The sequence below is a fragment of the Miniopterus natalensis genome, chromosome 9, assembly GCF_054644295.1.
Source record: "Miniopterus natalensis isolate mMinNat1 chromosome 9, mMinNat1.hap1, whole genome shotgun sequence".
NCBI classification, from domain to species: Eukaryota; Metazoa; Chordata; class Mammalia; order Chiroptera; family Miniopteridae; genus Miniopterus; species Miniopterus natalensis.
In genome coordinates, this window is record NC_142089.1 from 7,164,715 (window position 1) to 7,185,123 (window position 20,409).

At 44.2% G+C, this 20,409-nt stretch overlaps 1 protein-coding gene across 6 annotated transcripts in view; it reads right to left on the reverse strand.

Moving 5' to 3' along the window:
• Window positions 1-10,433: 10,433 nt before the first annotated feature.
• PER3 (period circadian regulator 3) overlaps window positions 10,434-20,409 on the reverse strand; it is a 34,050-nt gene continuing 24,074 nt past the window's right edge. For 5 of the 6 annotated variants that reach the window (XM_087820141.1, XM_087820136.1, XM_087820137.1 and 2 more), the window contains exons 15-20: window positions 19,573-19,800; window positions 18,620-19,269; window positions 17,198-17,309; window positions 12,588-12,771; window positions 11,615-11,765; window positions 10,434-10,589 (exon numbers count right to left, since the gene is read on the reverse strand). In XM_087820141.1, the coding sequence (XP_087676267.1) occupies window positions 10,506-10,589; window positions 11,615-11,765; window positions 12,588-12,771; window positions 17,198-17,309; window positions 18,620-19,269; window positions 19,573-19,800 (1,409 nt within the window). In that variant the 3' untranslated portion in view covers window positions 10,434-10,505. Of the gene's footprint in view, window positions 10,590-11,614; window positions 11,766-12,587; window positions 12,772-17,197; window positions 17,310-18,619; window positions 19,270-19,572; window positions 19,801-20,409 lie in introns of those variants that run through there. The other variant, XM_087820140.1, reaches the window with a different exon arrangement.

Genomic DNA, 20,409 nt, shown 5'->3' on the forward strand with positions numbered 1-20,409 from the left:
CCAAAGCGTGTACTGAGATTTTAGAAGTGACCAGCCGGAGCTGGGGTGCGCGGATCTCCGAGTATATTTATCTTTTCTTGTTGGTGTATGTTGCATTCAGTTCAAGTCGAAGTTGAGTTTTTTAAAAAATGTATCAGTCAAGCAAATAGATATTTTGCTCTTACCTCTTTAGCTTAAGAAATGAAAAAGTTGACCGATGCTTAGGTAGTAGGTTCCATAAACATTTTAACTGGGTTTTATCTTGTCTTTACTTTTGGGTTCTTTTAGATATTTTTCTTTACATAAAGAAAAAAAAAGCTCTCTTAAGCCACTCATTTTATAATTTCTAGTCTCTAAAGTTTCTCCCAAGTAGTTTTCTGATAACTGTCGAGCACTGTTAGCCACCTCTGCACGGTTAATCGACTTCTGGAGTCGTTGGCTCATAAATGGCAGTCATCTTATTGGCCAAAATAATCATTAACTTTATTGAATCCCTGCTATTTCAAAAAGACCAGTGAAAAACACAGGATGAAATCAAGAATAAATATTCAGATATTACTGTCATCTTCAAAAATTTGCATGTTGTTATGATTTTTAAAAACTTAGATGAAATAAAAAATTATTTAAAAAAAATAAAAACAACTTCAATGAAATGAGTATAGTATCTCAAATTCCAAACAGATGGCACCTTACCTTAGAGTTCTTGCCTGAATTTTTTCTCATTTAATTCTCCATAAATCATCCTTGACGACATAAACACTTACATGTGGCCAAATTTCATAGATTTTCATTAACATTCTTCAGAAATGCTGAATTGCTCAGGTGCCTTTATAATGGTGTGTTCACGGTCTTCCAGTGAAGGCTGCAGCTGAGTGTGTGTGAGCCTTGAGCACCCCGGTATTGTCTGACTCCGAGCGCCTCTAATCTCGACGTGGCAGCCCCGGGCCACGTCTCCACACCGACACGCACCTCCCTGCGCCTTACCCGCACTTTCTGTGCGCATCCCATGTACCATTCATCTCATGTGCCTTCAGTTGACCAAACTTCACATTGCAAATGTTACTACCAAGTTCTTTCAAGAGCTTTTTAAAGCTGACTCTTGTCTAATAACAACTGCATCTAACTCTTGAAGGCCCGAGAGATGAGACGATGTCTCACCTGCTTAACAGAGAGGATGTGACCTTGCCTTTCAGAAAACCAGTCCTTTCCTTTCCTTTCCTTTCCTTTCCTTTCCTTTCCTTTCCTTTCCTTTCCCGTTGCACCACCCAAGTCTCCAAAAGCGAGAGGCAGCAGACTGACGGAAACGAGGAAGAGTCGCTTTTTAGAGGAAACGTTTCTAAGTGATCCCTGGCTCCGCTCGTCGGGTCACAGGGCGGCAGAGTCAGGATCAGGCCCATTCCTCTTGGTTGGCTGTCCTGCTGGCTTGCAAACTGCTCTGGAGCATTTCCGCTTCTGTTAAAATACTACCAACGACCAATTGTCGACGTAGCATCGCAAGTTCTTCCAGTACCATCTCCCTGTCCTTGGTGCCCCCACCCCAAAGACAACAGGGAACGGAAGGAAGGGACTGGAGAGTGAGCTGTGTGGCTAATTCCCATTGTCACTCTGCAGCAGCTGATGGAGGCGGGAGGTCAACGAGGGACGAGCTGGACCGAGCGTCCCTTCTGCGCGGGCTGCGGGCGGTGTCAGGCGTGCAGGCGGCGGATGGTCTCAGGGAGGCAGGTAAGGGATCCCGGGGGTTGTAGGTTGTCTGGTTCTATGGCTACCGACTCGCCTCTCTGTTCTCTCAGATGAGGTAAAGCTCTATTTTGGAACATAAAGATGAGCTGTGTAAGTAAGTAAATTAATTACCCGACACTCTCCCTTCCCGGCATAAAGCCTCCTGCAATCTTCTCTTTTCTCCTCGATTCCTCGCAAGCGCCGTGGTCTACCTGGCACCCGGGGGTACTCGCTTTCTGTACAGATTTTTATCTTGGAGAGAAGGAGAGTATTATGCCAGTTCCTAATAAGTGCAGTTTTAAATGCTGGTTTCCCATGTACTAAAATCTTAAACAAATTAGTTAATTTTTTGTGTGCCTCAGTTTCTTAATCAGTAAACAGGAGTGATAAAAACACCCACCTCATAGGGTTATGGGGAAGAATCAGTGAGAAAATGCAAGGAAATGTTCAGCACAGCCTCACTCAGAGTAATCAGAAAAGCGTCAGCTCTTGCTGCAGGTGCACCGCTGAGATTCTGTGGGTTCGGCTCCAGACCCGCGCAACAGAATAAATACCGCAATACAGCAGTCACGCAATAAAAGGAACTCCTTGGTTTCCCAGTGCATATAAAAGTTATGTTTACACAAGACTGTATTCCATTAGGTGTGCAATAACATTATGTCTAAAAAAACCCAATATACAAACCTTAACTAAAAAACACTGACCAGCATCTGAGCCTCCAGTGAGTTGAAATCCTTTGGCTGGTGTTGAGTCTTGCCTAGATATTGATGGCTGCTGACTGATCAGGGTGGTGGTGGCTGAAGGTTGAGGTGGCTGTGCCAATTTCTTAAAAAAAGACAATGAAATCTGCTCTATCAATTGACTCTTCCTTTCACGAACGATTCCTCTGTAGCATGTGATGCTGTTGGACAGCATTTTATCCACAGCAGAACTTCTCTAAAATTGGAGTAAGTCTCTCAAACCCTGCCACTGTTTTATCAACTCAGTTTATGTCATATTCTAAATCCTGTTGTCACTTCAATAATCTTCACCGCATCTTCGCCAGGAATAGAGTCCATCTCAAGGAACCACTTTCTTTGCTTATCCATAAGAAGCAACTTCTCCTGTGCTCAAGTTTTATATAAAATTGCAGCAATTCAGTCACATCTTCCAAATCCAGTTCTAATTCTGGCTCTCTTGCTGTTTCCACCACACCTGCAGTTACTTCCTCCACTGAAGTCTTGAACCCCTGAAAGTCATCCATGAGCACTGTAATCAACTTCAAACTCCTGCTGTCGATATTCTGACCTCTTCCCGTGAATCACAAATGTTCTAATGGTGTCTAGAATGGGGAATCCTTTCTAGAAGGTTTTCCACTGACTTTGCCCAGATCCACCAGAGGAATCGCTATGGCAACTACAGCCTTACAAAATGCATTTCTTAAATAATGGGACTTGAAAGTTGAAATGACTCGTTGATCCATGGACTGCAGAATAGATGTTGTTAGCAGGCATGAAAACAACATAAATCTCATTGTCCATCTCCATCAGAGCTCTGGAGTGAACAGATGCACTGTCAATGAGCAGTAATATTTTGAAAGGAATTTTTTTTCTCAGCAGTTAGTCTCTACAGTAGGCTTAAACTATTCAGTCAACTGTGTTGCAAACAGATGTGCTGTCATCCAGGCTTTGTTGTCCATTTATAGTGCACGGGCAGAACAGATGGCGCATATTCTTAAGAACCCTAGGACTTTCGTATGGTAAATGAGCACTGGCTTCCACAAGCCACCAGCTGCATTAGTTCTTCACAAGAGAGTCAGCCTGTCCTCTGAAGCCAAACATTGACTTCTCCTCTCTAGCTATGAAAGTCTTAGGTGGTGTCATCTGATATGAGGCTGTTGCATCTGCATTGAAAACTTGTTATTTAGTGTAGCCACTTTCATGAATCATCTTAGCTAGATCTTCTGGGTAACTTGCTGCAGCTTCTACATCAGCACCTGCTGCTTCACCTTGTACTTTGATGTTATGGAGACGGCTTCCCTCCTTAAACCACATGAGCCAACCTCAGCCAGCTTCAAACTTTTCTTCTGCAGCTTGCTCCCCTGACAGCCTCAACAGAACTGAAGAAAGCTAGGAGCTTGCTCTGGATTAGGTTTTGGCTTAAGGGGATGTTGTGGCTGGTGTGATCTTCTATCCAGACCACTAAAGCTTTCTCCATATCAGCCAATAAGGTTGTTTCAATTCTTATCATCCATGTGTTCACTGGAGTAGCACTTTCATTTCCTTCAAGAGCTTGCCCTTTGCATTCACAACTTCGCTAAATGGCTCAAGAGGCCTAGTTTTTGGCCTGTCTCTGCTATCAGCATGCCTTCTTCACTTAAGCTTGTTTCTAGCTTTTGGTTTAAAGTGAGAGATGTGTGACTCTTCCTTTCACTTGAATACTTAAGAGGCCACTGTAGGGTTATAAATTGGTGCAGTTTCAATATTGTTGTGTCTCAGGGAAGAAGGAGGTCCGAGAAGAGGGAAAAAAACAAGGGAATGGCTGGCTGGTTGGTGGAGCTGTCATAACGCATACATTTAATTCACCATCTCATATGCGTGTGGTTTGTGGCACCCAAAACAATTTCAATAACAACACTGGACATCACCAATCACAGATCACCATAATATAACAATAATGAAAACCTCTGAAACACTGGGAGAATGACCAAAATGTGACAGAGTCATGACGTGAGCAACTGCTGTTGGAAAAATAATGCCGATCGATAGAGTTGCTCAAGGCAGGGTTGCCATAAACCTTCAATTTGTAAAAAATGCAAGGTCTGTGAAATGCTCAGTAACAAAAGGTGTGCCTGTATTTTCCCTATGACTGTATTTCTCCAAGCATTGCTACAAATGCCCAGGACATTCTGGGAACAAATGGGGACTTTTACTAGATGTTGTTTAATAGAAAGGAGTTTCTTATAAAATATTTTTGATGAGCTACTGAACTGGTACGTTGTTGAGGCAAGTGCAGTGCCCTCCATGAATCCTGTAGGTAAGTAAGGACAAGCGAGCCTGCTTACCTGCCTTTGCGTAAGTATCGCTGCCGCGCGAAGAAAGGCAGGCCAGGATGAGACACGACTTAGTAATATTCTGTGTTTTCAATAAAACGAGCATAAAATGGAACCAACAGATCTCATGATGAATGGCTTCAAAATACTGTTTTTCAGATCCCGGTACCAACACGTTTAACCCAAGAGGAACTGCGAGAAGGGTGAGTGACTATGAGGAGGGTCAGAAAGGTGAACATTCTACACCTTGACTTTAGAGGATCCTAAATTCATGAACTAGACGAGCGCTCCTGCTAGAAATCACACCTTAACACAACCGACCCGCTGGTCATTGTTATTTCAAAGCACTGACTTTTCCACATTTTGATTCACAGAAGATGTGAAGAACTTACCCAGCCTTTTCTGGATAAATTATTATAAACGGTAGATAAGGTCCCTGCTCGTTTGTCACCCGCTGTGCTCTCCTTCAGCACCTCCACAAGTGGCCCAAGGGCCAGCTGCTCCGGTGAGAAACGCTGACTCCCAGACCCCCCCCCCCCCCCACAGCACCCAAGGGATCCAAATCTGCAGCTTACCGGGATCCCCAGGGGCTGTGTCAAGCTGAGGTTTGAAAGGCACTGCGGCGCCGCGTCTCAGGAAGAGCGCGCTCGGAGCGCGGAGCTGGGGGACGCGCGGGAGAAAACAGGAAGGCGCCTCGCTGCAGCGGGCAGACTGTGACAGGGACGATGGGTGACAGCGAATGGTCAGAAATGAGGCACAACTGGAGGACCTTGAACGTAAAAGAAAGATCTGAATTTGATCACCATCCCCCCAAATTAGTGTTTCCTAAAGGACTTTCTGGGGACGCCAGTCCCCCGAGCCAACCTCCAGTGCCCAGCACCGGTCCAGCCCCGTGCCCGTCCTGGCGGCTCTGCGCACCTGAGCACATCGGCGCCCGGGGGTCACGAGACGCGCTCATTTCACCTTAACCAAGCATTTCCCCAACACGCTGACCACTAACATCCTTGTAAAAAGAAACTCTGGGAACACTGAGTCCTGGGGATGGCACACACCACCGGAGGCCCCGCCTCGGGGAACCCCCCAGAAGGGGGTGGCGTGGCTTCTACGCGACCAACTAGAAGTCATCACTCAGATGTTTATAACCTTCTCAACAGGAGGGTTATGGTTAAAGACTCTAAAATCATACCGGTAATGGCCAAGATTTGCTCATGAAATTCTAGAATGAAAAATCCCCAAACCCAGGGCTCTAAGAAGTTAATTTCAAGACAAATAAAATACTTGTTTTACACAGGAGATAATAAAGGTCCACACGTTGTTACTGACAGGTTATTTAAATAGAAATAGGCTGATGGGGGTGCACGGAGATTCTCGGCAATCACAGGGCTAAACAGAGCGGGCGGACCCCGGGTTGGGCGAGGGACCCCTCAGGCCCGCCCGCTGGGCTCCTACTGCAGTTAAATCCCAGAGGACAAGGGGAAGGTCTGACGTCTGGACTCATGTTCCTTTCATGGAGGACTCTGAACCCACTGATAATCCATCTGTTTTTCTTTGTTTCAGGCTTTCTCTGGGCAAGATCCCAGCCTCTTACTGAACCGTCTTTTGGCCAGAATCAGGGAACATGAGAAACGTGGGCAACCCTCTGAGTGCTTCTGGAAATACTGCGTCTGAAGTGAGAGGGACACCTGCTAGTCAACTCAAAACAGCCCTCTTAGAAAATCAGAAACGAGAACGTTTGATCGAAAACGGTCGGGAAGAAAAGCGAGGCAAACTACATTATCATCCAGAAAATAAATCCACTATGTTTTGCAAATATCATCAGTGGTCATGTTTTACTTATAAACATATTCTAAAACCTATAGTTCTTTCCACCACTTTATTTTTTTAATTCTCTGAAAATTTAAAAGTAAAGCCAATAAATGAACTAAGAAAAAATCATAGGAGTAAAATTTAGTTAAACAGCAAATCATTTAAGTAAACTACATCATCTTGGCTACGACGTCCTCTCAGCCCTTAAAAATGACAACATAAGTTATTACTTTAAAAAATGTTATCTTCACTTGGAAAAATCTCTGAAGTGAAGGATGCCTAACGGGCTGGGAAGTCCGAATTCCCGTGCCTCATGGGGGGGGGTCACATGCTGTGGCCCCCATCCCTCGCCTGAACCAAGTGCTGAACGTGTGGAAAGTCGAATTTCTCGACACTGAACCATGTCTGATCTCAGCTCCTGGGAACTCAGAAAAGTACCTTCACAACGTTTCTCAGAGGGTAGGAAGCTGGGGTGGGATTTAAGATTGTGGGGTGCAGCCCGGCAGGCGTGGCTCAGTGGTCGAGCGTCCACCCATGAACCACATCATTTGATTCCCGGTCAGGGCACATGCCCAGGGTGCAGGCTCGATCCCGTCGGGGGCGGGCAGGAGGCAGCCGATCAATGATTCTCGTCACTAATGTTTTTCTCTCCCCCCCTTCCTCTGAGATCAATAAAAACATATTAAAAAATAAAAAGATTGTGCAGTGTAAGAAATGCCCTGGTGCGTCCATACTACCTTTATCCGTCACTATAGCTATTGTCAGTGTAGCTCACGTGTGTCTAGGACACACACTGTGGGCTCCCGAGAGCTGTGTCGCTTCCAGCACAGAACTTACTAAAACCCGAGCGTCCCCACAGAGCTCTGCCACTCACACCACTGCCATTCTGGAGGAACAAAGCGTCAGATCCGCACGGAACTGCCACACATAACTGGCAGCGATTATGTCAACAAACATCAAAGCTCTCTGCAGAGCACAGGTGACGCATCTCCTCTGTCCTGAAGACACCAGGAGCAAGCCTATAGAAGACGCTCTGGACCCGCAGCGGGCCGCGGCGCCTGGGGAACGCGGGGCCTCTCCGGGGAAACGGAGCCAGTTCTCACTCGGAGCAGGGCGTTGAACCGGGAAAGGTTTCACACTCCCGATCCGAGGGAGTGGAGGTGGGAGTGCCGCTCGTAACCCTAAAGCCCGGCGCCTGGCGGTGTGCCGTCACTGTGGTCCGGTCCCCAGCCCGGCCCGCACACTGCGCCCACCCGGCGGCCACTTCAGGGAAGCTGCCAGCACACTCTGCAAACACGCAGCTGTTTGTCCCTCTTGGTACTGGTGGTACCGAGAAGTACCACTGTTGGTTTCAGGCTTGTTTCCAGTTTTGAGGCTTGCTGCCACCAGTGACGCAGACGTGGGGAAATACAGGTCCACTAGAGAATCCTGAAGAACAGTTTTGATAACTGATTTTTATAAATTCGGCATTGACACTGGTGTTAACAATATGTACACATGCTCAGTGCTGAGGTGTGGACTCAGCGGCAATGGCTTTGGAAACGCCTGCCCCTGCCACGCACAGTGCTGCTGAGAAAGCCGGTCAGTCCGGGCGCGCTCAGCTCCCAGTCAACGCTCCCAACGGAAAGCGCATACTCAGGGCGAAGGTCTGATGACAGTGCAAGGAAATTTCCCAAGTTTTACATGTACACAGTTTATTGTTTTTACTTAAAAAACATATCCAATTAAAATATTAATGACTATTAAAAACAAGCGAGTTCACATAGCTAATTATAAATTCAGCTGAAACAAGATTTCATTTGGATTAAGTTTACTTTGTGAATCATAATGAAATTTCACTTAATTACAAAATGATTTCATTCATATAGCATTTTGTTTTTCATAAATCCTGACCTCTTACCTAAGAAAATACAGCCTTTTGACCAACATTTACGTAAACGTTGAAACCTATAATATACATTGTTTTATTACCAACTTCTAGTCATTAATACAAAAAGTTATAAACTTGAATGACAAAGGGCAGAGCTGGGTGGAGCCCCCGTGGGGGGCAGTGGCTGTCACTGCTGACCCCTCTCCCGCCTCAGAAGCAGGAGCTTTGCAGCACAGTCTCTAAATACACCAACTAATCTACATGTCAAAATCTGGGAATATAAATGCTTGGAGGAATCTGCCTACAATGAGCACCAGTTTCAAATCAAGCCCAGAATAGTGTGCACTTGGTAAAACGTGTACTAAGGCAAAGCAGCAAGCCAGTTTAGATACAGCCAGTACCCAGAAGGAACGGAAAAGGGCATGTGTTATTAGAGAACATGAGGTTTAAAGTATAAATATACATTACATACACAAGTGCAGAGTGATCCTCTGACAGCTTCACGTCATTTCTGATTTGCTCAAATTAAAAATTTTATTGCGACAGAAGGTTACAATGATTGTACTGATGGACAATATCTAAGATGATTTTTTAAAAATTGATACTCTTCACTGAAGGCAAAAATAAAAAAGTACCACACAACCTGACCAATGCAATGAGGGCTTCCGAAATCATTTAACAATAAGATGGAGTAGAACATCAGAGTTCTCTTTTTATAAAACACGGAGCTGTTTAATATTAAAAAAATTCCTAGAAATGTCATAGGTAGCATCTGAGAAAGGTTCTGACACCTTAAGACAGAATTCCCTTCCAGGAAACTACCACTTTCGAAAGAAAATCTAAGCTGCGGGGATTGAGAATCAGGTCCAGCGGTCCCCACGGACAAAGAGGCCGGCTGTCCTAACCATTGTCAGGACGCACGCCATGAAAAGCTAGAAAGCTCGGAGGAGGAAGTGTGTTCCTGAAGCAAAATAAAGCGCACACACAAAACACAACAAAAAAGAGAAAGACGCTAGTTTGTGAAGATGAAAGGTCTCTGTAACCTCCATTTGCTTCTATTTCCCTTTTCTGACCTGCATGGGAGTGAACCGCACACGTGGCTCCAAGTCTGAGAGGACTCGTCAAGGTCTCGGCCCAGTCACTCTAAGGGACACAGCGCAGCCTGCGCAGCTCAGTTACCGCGGGTCTGCTCCCGCCCCGTCCAAGCTCCCCAGACCCTCTCACTGAGGCCCCTCCTGTTTAAGGGCAAACAAAAGGCAGTGCCCACCAGACCTCTGTAGGGGTGCAGGCCTTTTTGGTGTAAATTAGTTGGAAAGAAAGACTTAACTGTTAGTTTTGGTTTAAACACAGACACATATAAGGCCAAGATTAATTTTTACAAAACTATTTACAATCATCATTTTAAAAACAAAAAGCATTAAAAAGGAAATACCACTGGTTGAGTTAGAAGCTCTTTTGTTTTAAAATGACACATGTAAAAGCTAATTTCAACCTCCCCCCCATAAGCTCATTATTAACGGAGAGGTTTTGAAGATGAGGCTCCCGAGAGGAAGGCTCTGTAAGGAGGAAGTGGAGATGCCCCTCAGAGCTGGGCAGCACGTGCCAACATCAGCAAACACCGACTGGCTTGTGTGCTGTGAGCACACGGGGGTGTCCGATGCTAACTTTGGGGGGAGGCATCACCTGTGCAGACTGAACACTAAGTTTCTGGAAACCACTAGGAAAGTGCAAGGCAGGGCTTCCTGTCATACTCTGACCGGGGGAATGATTTATGTAACAGCAAAAGTAGTGAGGCTAAGGTCGGACTGGGGCTCTTTGCAGCTATATTTCTATTATCATTTATTTTGCTGTACACATACCTTTTTCCAGACTATCCAATCTCTTTCAAAGACAGTGAAACCAGAAAAAAAGCCTACTAACAGTTGTGATACATCAGGAACAGGGAGAAGGAAAAGATTCTATATACAAAGTCTGTTTCAGAAAAATGATGTCTATTAAAAAGCCAAGAAGATAACATTTAATGATAACTTCGTGGTCATTTAAGAGTCAGGGGAGTTCAGAGATGTCCGGGGAGGGTGTGCTGGGCACCTCCACAGTCACTCAACTGCTGTCTTCTGCTGGGTCCTGACCACAGGCTCCTACTGCATCACCAACTGAATCTTTGTTTTTGCAAGTGACACAGCCCTCCAAGAAAGAACGAGAGCAGGCAGGTTATTTGAGGTAATGTCATCTGAACAGTTTTAAAATCAGCAAAATGCTGGCCAAGCAATCTATGTCTAGTTTCCCTACCCATTCATATCTAAGAATACCCGTTAAGGCTCATTCCTTATTATATTAGAAGGTAAATGACAGCAACTTCTTTAAAGTTTTGTTTAAATTGTTTGGGGCTCATTCTTCATATACCCTTCTACTCAAAAACAAGAAAAACAATATTTAAAAAATAAAGACACTTATAGTAACCAGCCCAGCTCTTGTGCTTTGATGAGGCCGTATCTAGCCACCCTTGAACGACAGGCTTGTTTTCCTTTCTTTAGAAATGGGGTGGGGAAGATTCCTATGACTTGTTTAATCCATAAGCCTTACTGTACACTTTCTGGACACCTACCTTTACTCTCGTTATAAGTTTTGTCTTTGCACATCCCCCCCCCACAACTGTCACAACCATCACTACAGAACCAGCCCCTGGGGCCACCAGTAATTGAGGGCTTCCCTGTTCAGGCTGCTCAGGTATGATCTCACTGTGAAGATCTCATCAGAGCAAAAAGACCGCCTGGGTCCCATGGAAACTCCTGCTGGGTACACTACCTCTGGTGCGAATCTTACATCTTGGGTCTGAACTCTTGTCAAACACGCATGCATATTTGAAATGCAAATCTCTTACACTCCCTGCCCTAGTCAATCACATACCAGAGCAGGTGTCTTTACTCCTTATTGCCCACAATATTCCAACTAGTGGAAGGAAAAAACCGTTTGCAGTCAAAAAGACCTGTATTTAAAATCCGATGAACTGTATAACCTTATACAAGTTATTTTAATATCTGTGTGCCTCACTTTGTTGTTTATTGCTAAAGCAGGAATGATAACGTTTACCACAGAAGTCATCGTGAGGATGAAAATTTTCAGTGGGATCGTGCGATGCTTATCAAGTGCCTAGAACGCTACCTGGCCCGGGAAACTCGGCCTGTGACAGCCGCTACCACTGTGCTTACTTGGATGTCTATTTCTTGAGGGAGGGTCTGGCTCTGAATCCAAGAATGCTCCTTGGCCAGCTCCTCCCTCTGTCCAGGAGAAAACTGTGGCTGCTGCCACCTCATGCATTCCAGCTTTTCTAGGTCTTCTTTCAGTACAATTTCTTTAACCCTGAAAATAAATGACAAACAAAACCTTAACAGTCCTGAGCAAGGCCCAGGGTTCTTATCATGTTACCTAAGAGCAGCAATTCTTGTTTTGTAATGTTATTTCTATCTCTTTTAATACACGATGCACACATTAAACATAACTGAATCATTTCTCTGTCCAGCTAGAAGAGCCAAGCCTCTTTCTTGGTGCAGGACATCTGCATAGTGCTCTAACGAGGCATGTAGAAGAAACACGTTTCCCTTAATTCTCCTGCTTTCACAGTGGAAAAAATCCAGTCTAAAAAGAAAAGCCCCTTTACTTATGTGCCACCTTGGGAAGCAGCCTTTTCTTTTGCCCTCCTGTGTCACGATGGCATTTGTCTAGTCTGGATCTGCACACGTGTGGCACTCCCACTGTGACCACTGCTTCAAGAAATCATTTGTCATTTGACTTCAAATGAATGAATGAATTTGAAAATACATTTCCCTAAGGGTATGCATAAAAACATTTAAAAATCACTTTGTACCGCCCTGGCCAGTTTGGCTCAGTGGTGAGAGTGCCGGCCCGTGGACTGAAGGTCCTGGGTTTGATTCCAGCCAAGGGCACTTACATTGGTTGCAGGCTCGATCCCTGGCCCCTGTCGGAGGATGTGCGGGAGGCAACCAATCCATGTGTTTCTCTCACATCGATGTTTCTCTCTCTCTCCTCACTCTCTCTGAAAAGTAATGGAAAAAATATCCTCAGGTGAGGATTAAAAAAAAAAAATCACTTTGTTTCACAAACAGACTTAAGAAACCACTAAGAAACTCGTATAAAAGCAGGTCCTCCAGGGTGCTTTCCTACCTCTCTGGCACCTGATACGTCATGAGAATGCACTCGGGCGTCTGCTTTATCATTCTCCAGATGGGCTCTTCGGCGGAACTGGGAAATGCCTCTTTTTCCTGCACATCCCGAGGCTGCTGCCCATCATGGGTGATTTCAGAAGAGCAATCACTACTAGTGAAATACATGCTGCTATCACTGCTTCCTATCGAGAATCAACACAGTAACAAATCAGAAGATGCCTGTCAGGGACCGACTTGCCAAACTGGCCCTCACTCTTCAAAGACTTCCACCGCGACCCGATCTTCTCCACTCGGAGCAGCCACCATCTGGACAAGCCCTGCAGCTGCTGGACCTTCCCAAGACCTTGCTCCCCGCCCCAAGCTACGCTCATGCTCATAGCCGCCCACCCGCAACTGCTGCCTCAGCTCCACCTCCTGCATCACTAACGCCTCAGCTTCGCTTTCTCACTTGGCTCTTTGCTGTTCACCTCCAAGTCTGGAACGGTGCCTTCACCATCCAGCTTGGAGCCCAAAGGCCACCGTCCACTAGCACTCTTTGCGACACCCTAGATTTCTTTTCCCTCTGACTTTTCCTATCAGAATGTCCACTCTGATAAAGCCAATGATCAGTTCCGTTCCTATCAAAACCACAGATGTGGCCTGGCCGGGCGTGGCTCAGGGGTTGAACGTCGATCTAGGATCCAGGCTATCGGGGTTCGATTCCCAGTCAGGGTACATGCCCAGGCTGCGGCTGGCAGACGATCAATGACTCTCTCATCACTGATGTTCCTATCTCTCTCTCTCCCTCTCCTTTCCTCTCTTGGAAATCAATAAAGATATATTTAAAAAAATAAATAAAGCAAAAACAGTAACAATTTTATTGTGGGTTTATAATGCACGTAGAAGGAAAATATATGATAAAAATAGCATAAAGACAAAAGGAGAAAATGGAAGTACTCCGTTTTAAGGTTCTTAGACATAAAATGATATAATAAGTATCATATTGGAATATAAACTGGGATAAATAAAAGATGCACTTGCAAATCCTGGAGCAATGACTGAAAAAAAGAGAGAAAGAGAGAAAGAGAGAAAGAAAGAGAGAAAGAAAGAAAGAAAGAAAGAAAGAAAAAGAAAGAAAGAAAGAAAGAAAAGAAAGAAAAAGAAAGAAAGAAAGAAAGAAAGAAAGAAAGAAAGAAAGAAAGAAAGAAAGAAAGAAAAAGTAGTATAGCTGAAAAGCCAATAAGAGAGAGAAAACAGAATTGTTAAATGTACACAATTAACCCAAAAGGAAGAGGGGAGGAAGAAAAAAGGAAGAAAGCAGATGAAGTGAGATATCACACAAGTAGCAAGATGAAAGATTTAATTTCACCCTGACCACATTGACAATCACATTAGATGTAAATGGTCTAAATACTCCAATTAGAAGGCAAAGATTGCCATATGGATAAAAAAGCAATACCCAACTATATGGTGGTTACCAAAAGTCAACTTTATAAATATAAAGACACATACAAGTTAAAAGTAAGAAGATGAAAAAAGATATACCATGTAAACACTCATCAAAATAAAGCTGGAGTGGATACACTGGTATCAGGCAAAGGGGATTTCAAAGCAAGGTACATATCATAATAAAGAGATCAATTCATCAAAAGGACATAACAATCTTAAATATGTATGCACCTAATAAAAGAGCTTCAAAATACATGAGGCAAACACTGATTGGACTGCAAGAAAAAAGAGACAAATTCACAACTATAGTTGGACATTTTAAGAGCCCTGTCTTAATTACTGATAAATCAAGTAGATGGAAAATCAGGATGTAGAAGGCTGGACCAACATTTTCAGCCAACTTGACCTAGTTTACATTTATAGGAGACACAACTCAACAACTACAGAACATGTTCAAGTGCACCTGAAACAATGACCAAGAGAGACCAAATTCTGGACTATTAAACAAGTCTCAGTAAATTAAAAAAATACAAAGAATGTGCTCTGACTGCAATTAAGTTAGAAACCAATGAAATATCTAGAAAAATCCCAATATTATGTAATTAAATACATTTCTAATAACCTATGCTCAAAGAAGATAACACAATGGAAATTAGAAAATACTTTAGATTTAATGAAAATAAAAACTTACACATCAAGATTTGAGGGATGCAGGTAAAGCACTGCTTAGAGGGAAACAGAAAGCATTAAACGTTTATATTGGCAGGAACAAAAGGTATCTAATCAGTGGTCTAAGCTTCCACCTTAAGAAATTAGAAAAAGAGTAAATAAAATCCAAAGTCAACAGAAGAAAGATTAGAGCAGAAATAGATAAAATACAAAACCAAACAAAAATATCGAAAAAAGTTGAACAAAAGTCGCTTCTCTGAAAAGTTAGTATAATTGGTAAATAGAGTCAGGTCAGGAAAAAATTATTAATACCAGCACTAAGAGTACAATAAATTCTACAGACATTAAAAGAATAAAGGAATATTATAAACAGCTTCATGAAACGAAATTCTACAACTTAAAGTGGACAAAATCCTTGAAAAATATAAATTACCCAAGGTCACTCAAGAAGAAACAGAAACCTGAATAGATACCAAATTATTAAAGAAATTAAATATACTGTTAAAAACCTTCTCCCAGATGGGAGAAGAAAACTTCAGCCCAGATGGCTTCACCAGTGCAATTCTACCAAACATGTAAGGATGATAAAGTATCCATTCGAAACAAACTCTTCCAGAAAAGAGAAGAGGCGGGAACAGTTCCCAACTCATTCTTTTTAAAGCCAGCATTACTCAGATCCCAAAACAGCCAAAGACATTACAAGAAGAGAAAACAATAAAAAAACACTTCTCATGATAGGTGCATAATCCTTTATAAACTATTAGATACAGAAACGAGCAATATATTAAAAGCATTAAACAGCATGACCAAGTACAAGGTTAACGATTTGAGAATTAATTAATGACATACACCATATTAATAAAATAAGGGAGGAAAACGATATGATTATCTCAACAGGTGCAGAAAAAAACACCTCAGGAAATTAACAGTAGAAAAGGAACTTCCTCAATCTCATCGACAAAGAACATTTAAGGAAAACCCCATCTGATGTCATACTTCACGGTGCAGCTCTGTGAACAAGGCAGTAACGTCTGTCTCACTACTTCTACTCAACACTGCACTGGGGTCCTGGCTAGTCCAACAAGTCAGCAGAAGTTCAAAATACAAAACTGGTTGAAGTTCTATATGCTAACAACAAACAACTGGAGATTGGAATTTTAAAATGTCATCTAATATACAAAGTCCTTAGATAATTTTAGCAAAATATGTACATGTAAGATCTGTGCATGGAAAACTACAACAGTGCTGAGAAAAATTAAAGACCTACATAAAAAAGAAACATCATGCTCATGGAACAGAAGACTCAATACTGTTAGGGTGATAATTCTTCTGAAACTGGCCTATAGACTCAACACAGTGTTAACCAAAATCCAGCAGGCTTTTTTTGTAGAAACTAAGAACCTGATTCTACAATTTATGTGGACAAAGGACCTACAATATCCAGAATTATTTTGAAAAGAGGAACAGAGTTGAAATTACTTGAAATCCCACATCAAATGAATGTGGGATTACCCTAAAGCTAGCCGTAAAGATAAACAGAACACAGAGCCCAGAAACACACCTGAACATATATGACCAATTTATTTTCGACAAAGGTGCCATGGTAATTCAGTGGGGGAAAGATTAACCTTTTCAACAAATGGGGCAGGAACAATTGGATACCTGTATGCAAGGAAAGTATATCGACCCTAACCTCACAACATAGTTAAAATTAACTGAAAATGGATCACGGACAGACCCATTGGAATGGCTAAAACTTATGACGGACAATACCAGTGCTGGCCAGGGTGTGTTGCAAATTGGAGCTCTCACACGTTGCTGACAGGCATACAAAATGGTACTGCCACTTTGGAAAGGAGTTTGGCAGTTTCTTATAAAGTTAACCATACACATGACCTAGCAATTTCCTTCCTAGGTTTCTACCAGAGAGAAAAGAACACATATCCACAAAAAGACTCAGACTAATTGATGTTCATCGCAGCATTAACAGTCCTAAACTGGAAGCCCAATAACCATCAATGGTGAATGGATACCCATACAATGTAATTCTACTCATCAATAAGAGGCACACGCTACTGACAGGGGCAATTGATGAAACTTAGCAGCAGTGTGCGCACTGAAAGAGTCCCGACACAAAGACTGCAACACAAAGACTGTTGGGTCATTCAATTCACATGGCTTTGTAGAAAGAATAACCCTCAAGTGATGCAGAGCAAATGCAGAAAGGGGGGGGCTGACTGCAATGTCGCAGGGGAACTTTCCCAGGGATGGAAATGTTCCATGTGACTGTGGTGGCGGTACCCTAATGTATGTGTTTCTCAGAATTCTTGTTTTGCACATCTAAATTTGGTGTAGTTTGTGTATGTAAATAACTATACCCCAATAAAGCTTACAAAAAGAAAACAGGAAAAACACTTGACTTCCACACCAGTGCAGAAACCAAACAGCCCATCGTCACACAGTGACCTCCTGGCGGCAGAGCCTGAGGACCATGTCACCTGGATCCACTACCTGATGCTGCAGAGCCAGGCCCAGATGGAGACTCCTTGGGAAGGGGCACCATGCACAGGTCACTGGCAGTAAAATGGTGGGTGTTCTTTCCACTGTTGCCTGTAACACAATGCTGGAAAGTAAGAACACAAGAAAACACTTTAACACCTCAAGCATCATATTACAAAATATCTAGATCTTCAGCCTCACACATTAAACAGAATAAAACGCTAGGTATAGCTGAGAAGCTAAACATTTCAGCCTGCCCCCAATAATGGGGCCCAAGTTCCTTTGTATGTAATTTTCAAGATATTATTGTTCTCTTGAGTACCTATTACATGCCACAGACCATACAGATGTGCAGATGTGTGCTTTAATTTTTTTTGTCATTCAGGAAAGGTGTACTGAACATGTTGTATGTTCTAAACAGTGTCCCAAATACTAGGAATAAAACAGTGAACAGAACAAAGGTCCTGCTATCCTGGAACTCACACTGCACGGGGGGCGGGGAGAACTCCATAAATATTACTTTATGTAATCCTCAGAATACTGTGAAGTATTAATCTTTTTCAAATAAGGAAACAAAGGCAAAGGAAGGTTAAATAACCTGCCTAAGCGAACCGAGTAACAAGCGACGGGGCTGGGATCTGAGCCCATCTCACTCCACAGGCCTGGCCTGGCTCACTGAGGCGCGCCACCGGGCCTCAGGTCCAGCAAGTGCACTGGTATCAGGCTGTTAAGCAGCACACTTTCTTGATTTGGATCAGACTTTCTTGATCCTGAAGGGAAGCATGAGGAAAACTATAAATTGGCACTTGTCTTGGCTCCTGTTCCAGTCTAACCTGGTAATCTGAGAATGTCTTTTTTAGGCAAAGGGGTGAAAAGTTAAAGGAAACACTAAAAAGCCTTCCTTTTTGAAAGTGACATGTATAAATGTGAAACTATCAACTGCCTACTTTAGTGAGTACTGACTATCTCCTACCCCCTCCGCACACAACTGCTGTACTACAACTAGGCCCAAAAAAGTAAAATTGCTAAATTCATGTCTTGTCAGTGTGGCTTGTTCTTGTCTTACCAAACCATAACCTCAGTTGTAGGTAAGAAAACACATTTTATAGGCAGTGAATATGTTTAGTCTAATGCTTGGATAATAGATTTAAAGGGGAAAAACCTTTGTTCATATAGAAAACCTGAAAGCACTTTGGGAAAACCACACAAAAAGTGTCTGAGAAACCAGGACACAGCAGATTCTCATTCCCGCTTTTAAAGTATGGCGCATGTTTCTGGAGACCAGCGCTCACAGCCTGCAGCCCAGCGGAAACATGGGTCACCCGTTCAGACCCTCTGGGCGGAGCCCCAGTGTAAGACGCTCAATTCTGATAATCTCAGTCGTGTGTTGAAAGTCGGTGTCCCTCACATACTCATCTGGGCAGTACTCCTCACCTGCTCTGCAGACTCGCAGGACCAGGGCACGTCTTCCTGGAGCAAGTCCAGCTGCAGCGGTGAGCTGCTCCTGGAGCTGGTGCACGGGTGCCCTTCACTCTGGGCCTCCCAGTTCTCCCCAGCTCTCCTCTGGTCAGTGACTGGAAATGCTGCTTCCACATCTGGAGCCACTGCTGATATTGAGGGTGCTATTTCAGAAGGGCCTGCTGCCCCCAAAAGCAGGTATGGAGAGAATGATGGTGCCAACAGAGGATACACATGGGAGTCAGGCAGCAAAATGGTCAGAAAAGTGTCCACGTAAGGCGAAGGGACAGCTGGGAAAGGTGGCTTGGGCAGACAGTCTGGTGCTGTCACTGAGGCTGCATGCTCTGCCCCCGGCGAAGTCACAGTGGGCAGGGGGAATGCTGGTACGAGGTAAGGGGCCTGGCTGGCAGCCACCCCCGCAGCTGGGAACGGCAGGCTGGGGACATGGAGAGGGGAGGCCGGGGACGGGCACCAGGGCTGCACATTCTGGACGTCAGTTCTGACATGGGGACAGAAAGTGTCCTTGTTCCTGGCGCACTGGCCATCCTGTGGCTCCAGCAGCTTCTTCCGCTTGTGCTTCCCCTTCTTGCCACCAGCTGTGCCGGTCTGCCTGGAAGTCGCCTCTCCTGAGGACAGAGAGGGAGGTGCAGTAAGGCAACCGACCCAAAGTGGAGGCTGCCGTGTGCAGGTAACTGCGGGGGGGAGGACTAAGCGCGTCTGCTGGGGTGAAAGCAGTTGCTGTAAAAGAAACTCCCTTCAGTCAGCTGCTCAGACCTAAACCGAGGGCAGGCAACAGGCAGCCCAGAGACCGATCTCAGCATCTGAGCCAGTTCCTCCCACTCCATTGCCCCCACCTCCGAGCACCCACAGGCGACTCATAAATCCAGGGTGAGGCAGGTCAATGAACGCGTTCCAGAGAAGTTACCTACCTTGCGTGCGTGAGCGTCTGGCTCTGCTTGGACTTCCGTGCGGGAGGTGGCAGCTGTAGGGTGAGGACAGCATCTGTTCCCGGAACCGGCCCACGTAGTGCTGCTCCTCCCTCCGCGTGTGCGCCGACAGCACAGCCCTGGTGAGCCCCGAGCGCCTGAGCTCTGCGGTCAGGGTCAGCGGGGCCCACTGCGTGCCGGGCGTCGGCTCACAGGCTGCAGGCGACTCTGCTGAGGTGAAGGAACATTTCATTTTAATTGCTACTATTGCAATTACTTATTTTCACCAAATTAACCATCTTTCAGTAAGTTTTACAAACAGTACAACAGCTGGAATCTAAAAACTTCATCAACCTAGCGCACAATTCTTCCTACTTTCTCCCGCCTGCCTTTACCCTCTGTACACCTGTACACGTGTTTTACAGTGTTGTGATACTCAGTGTGCAGACTTAGGTATTTAAATCTTGCTTTTATTGTAAATATTTTTGTATCTATCTCCCTGAACTCTTCAAAATGTTTCTTTTTATCTTTGAATTTATTTTTAAACCTTTAATATATCCTGTGGTTTAAAAATCAACAGGCTATCTCTGGTTCACCAGCAACACAACCTGTCTCAATAGTTTTGTCCGAGGTCTTCTCCCACCAAGCTGCAGCCCACCCATCAGTACTACACTCTCCACCTCAAGGGTGGCTGTGAGGCGTAAAGGAGTTAAATTTCTAGGACGGACTAAGGACAGGGAGTGGGACAGAGGAAGAGCTTAGCACGTGTTAATTAATGTATCACGGAGCACCAGCAGAGAGAAATTAGAGCTAATCCGAAAACCCGATTTAACTCAGCTG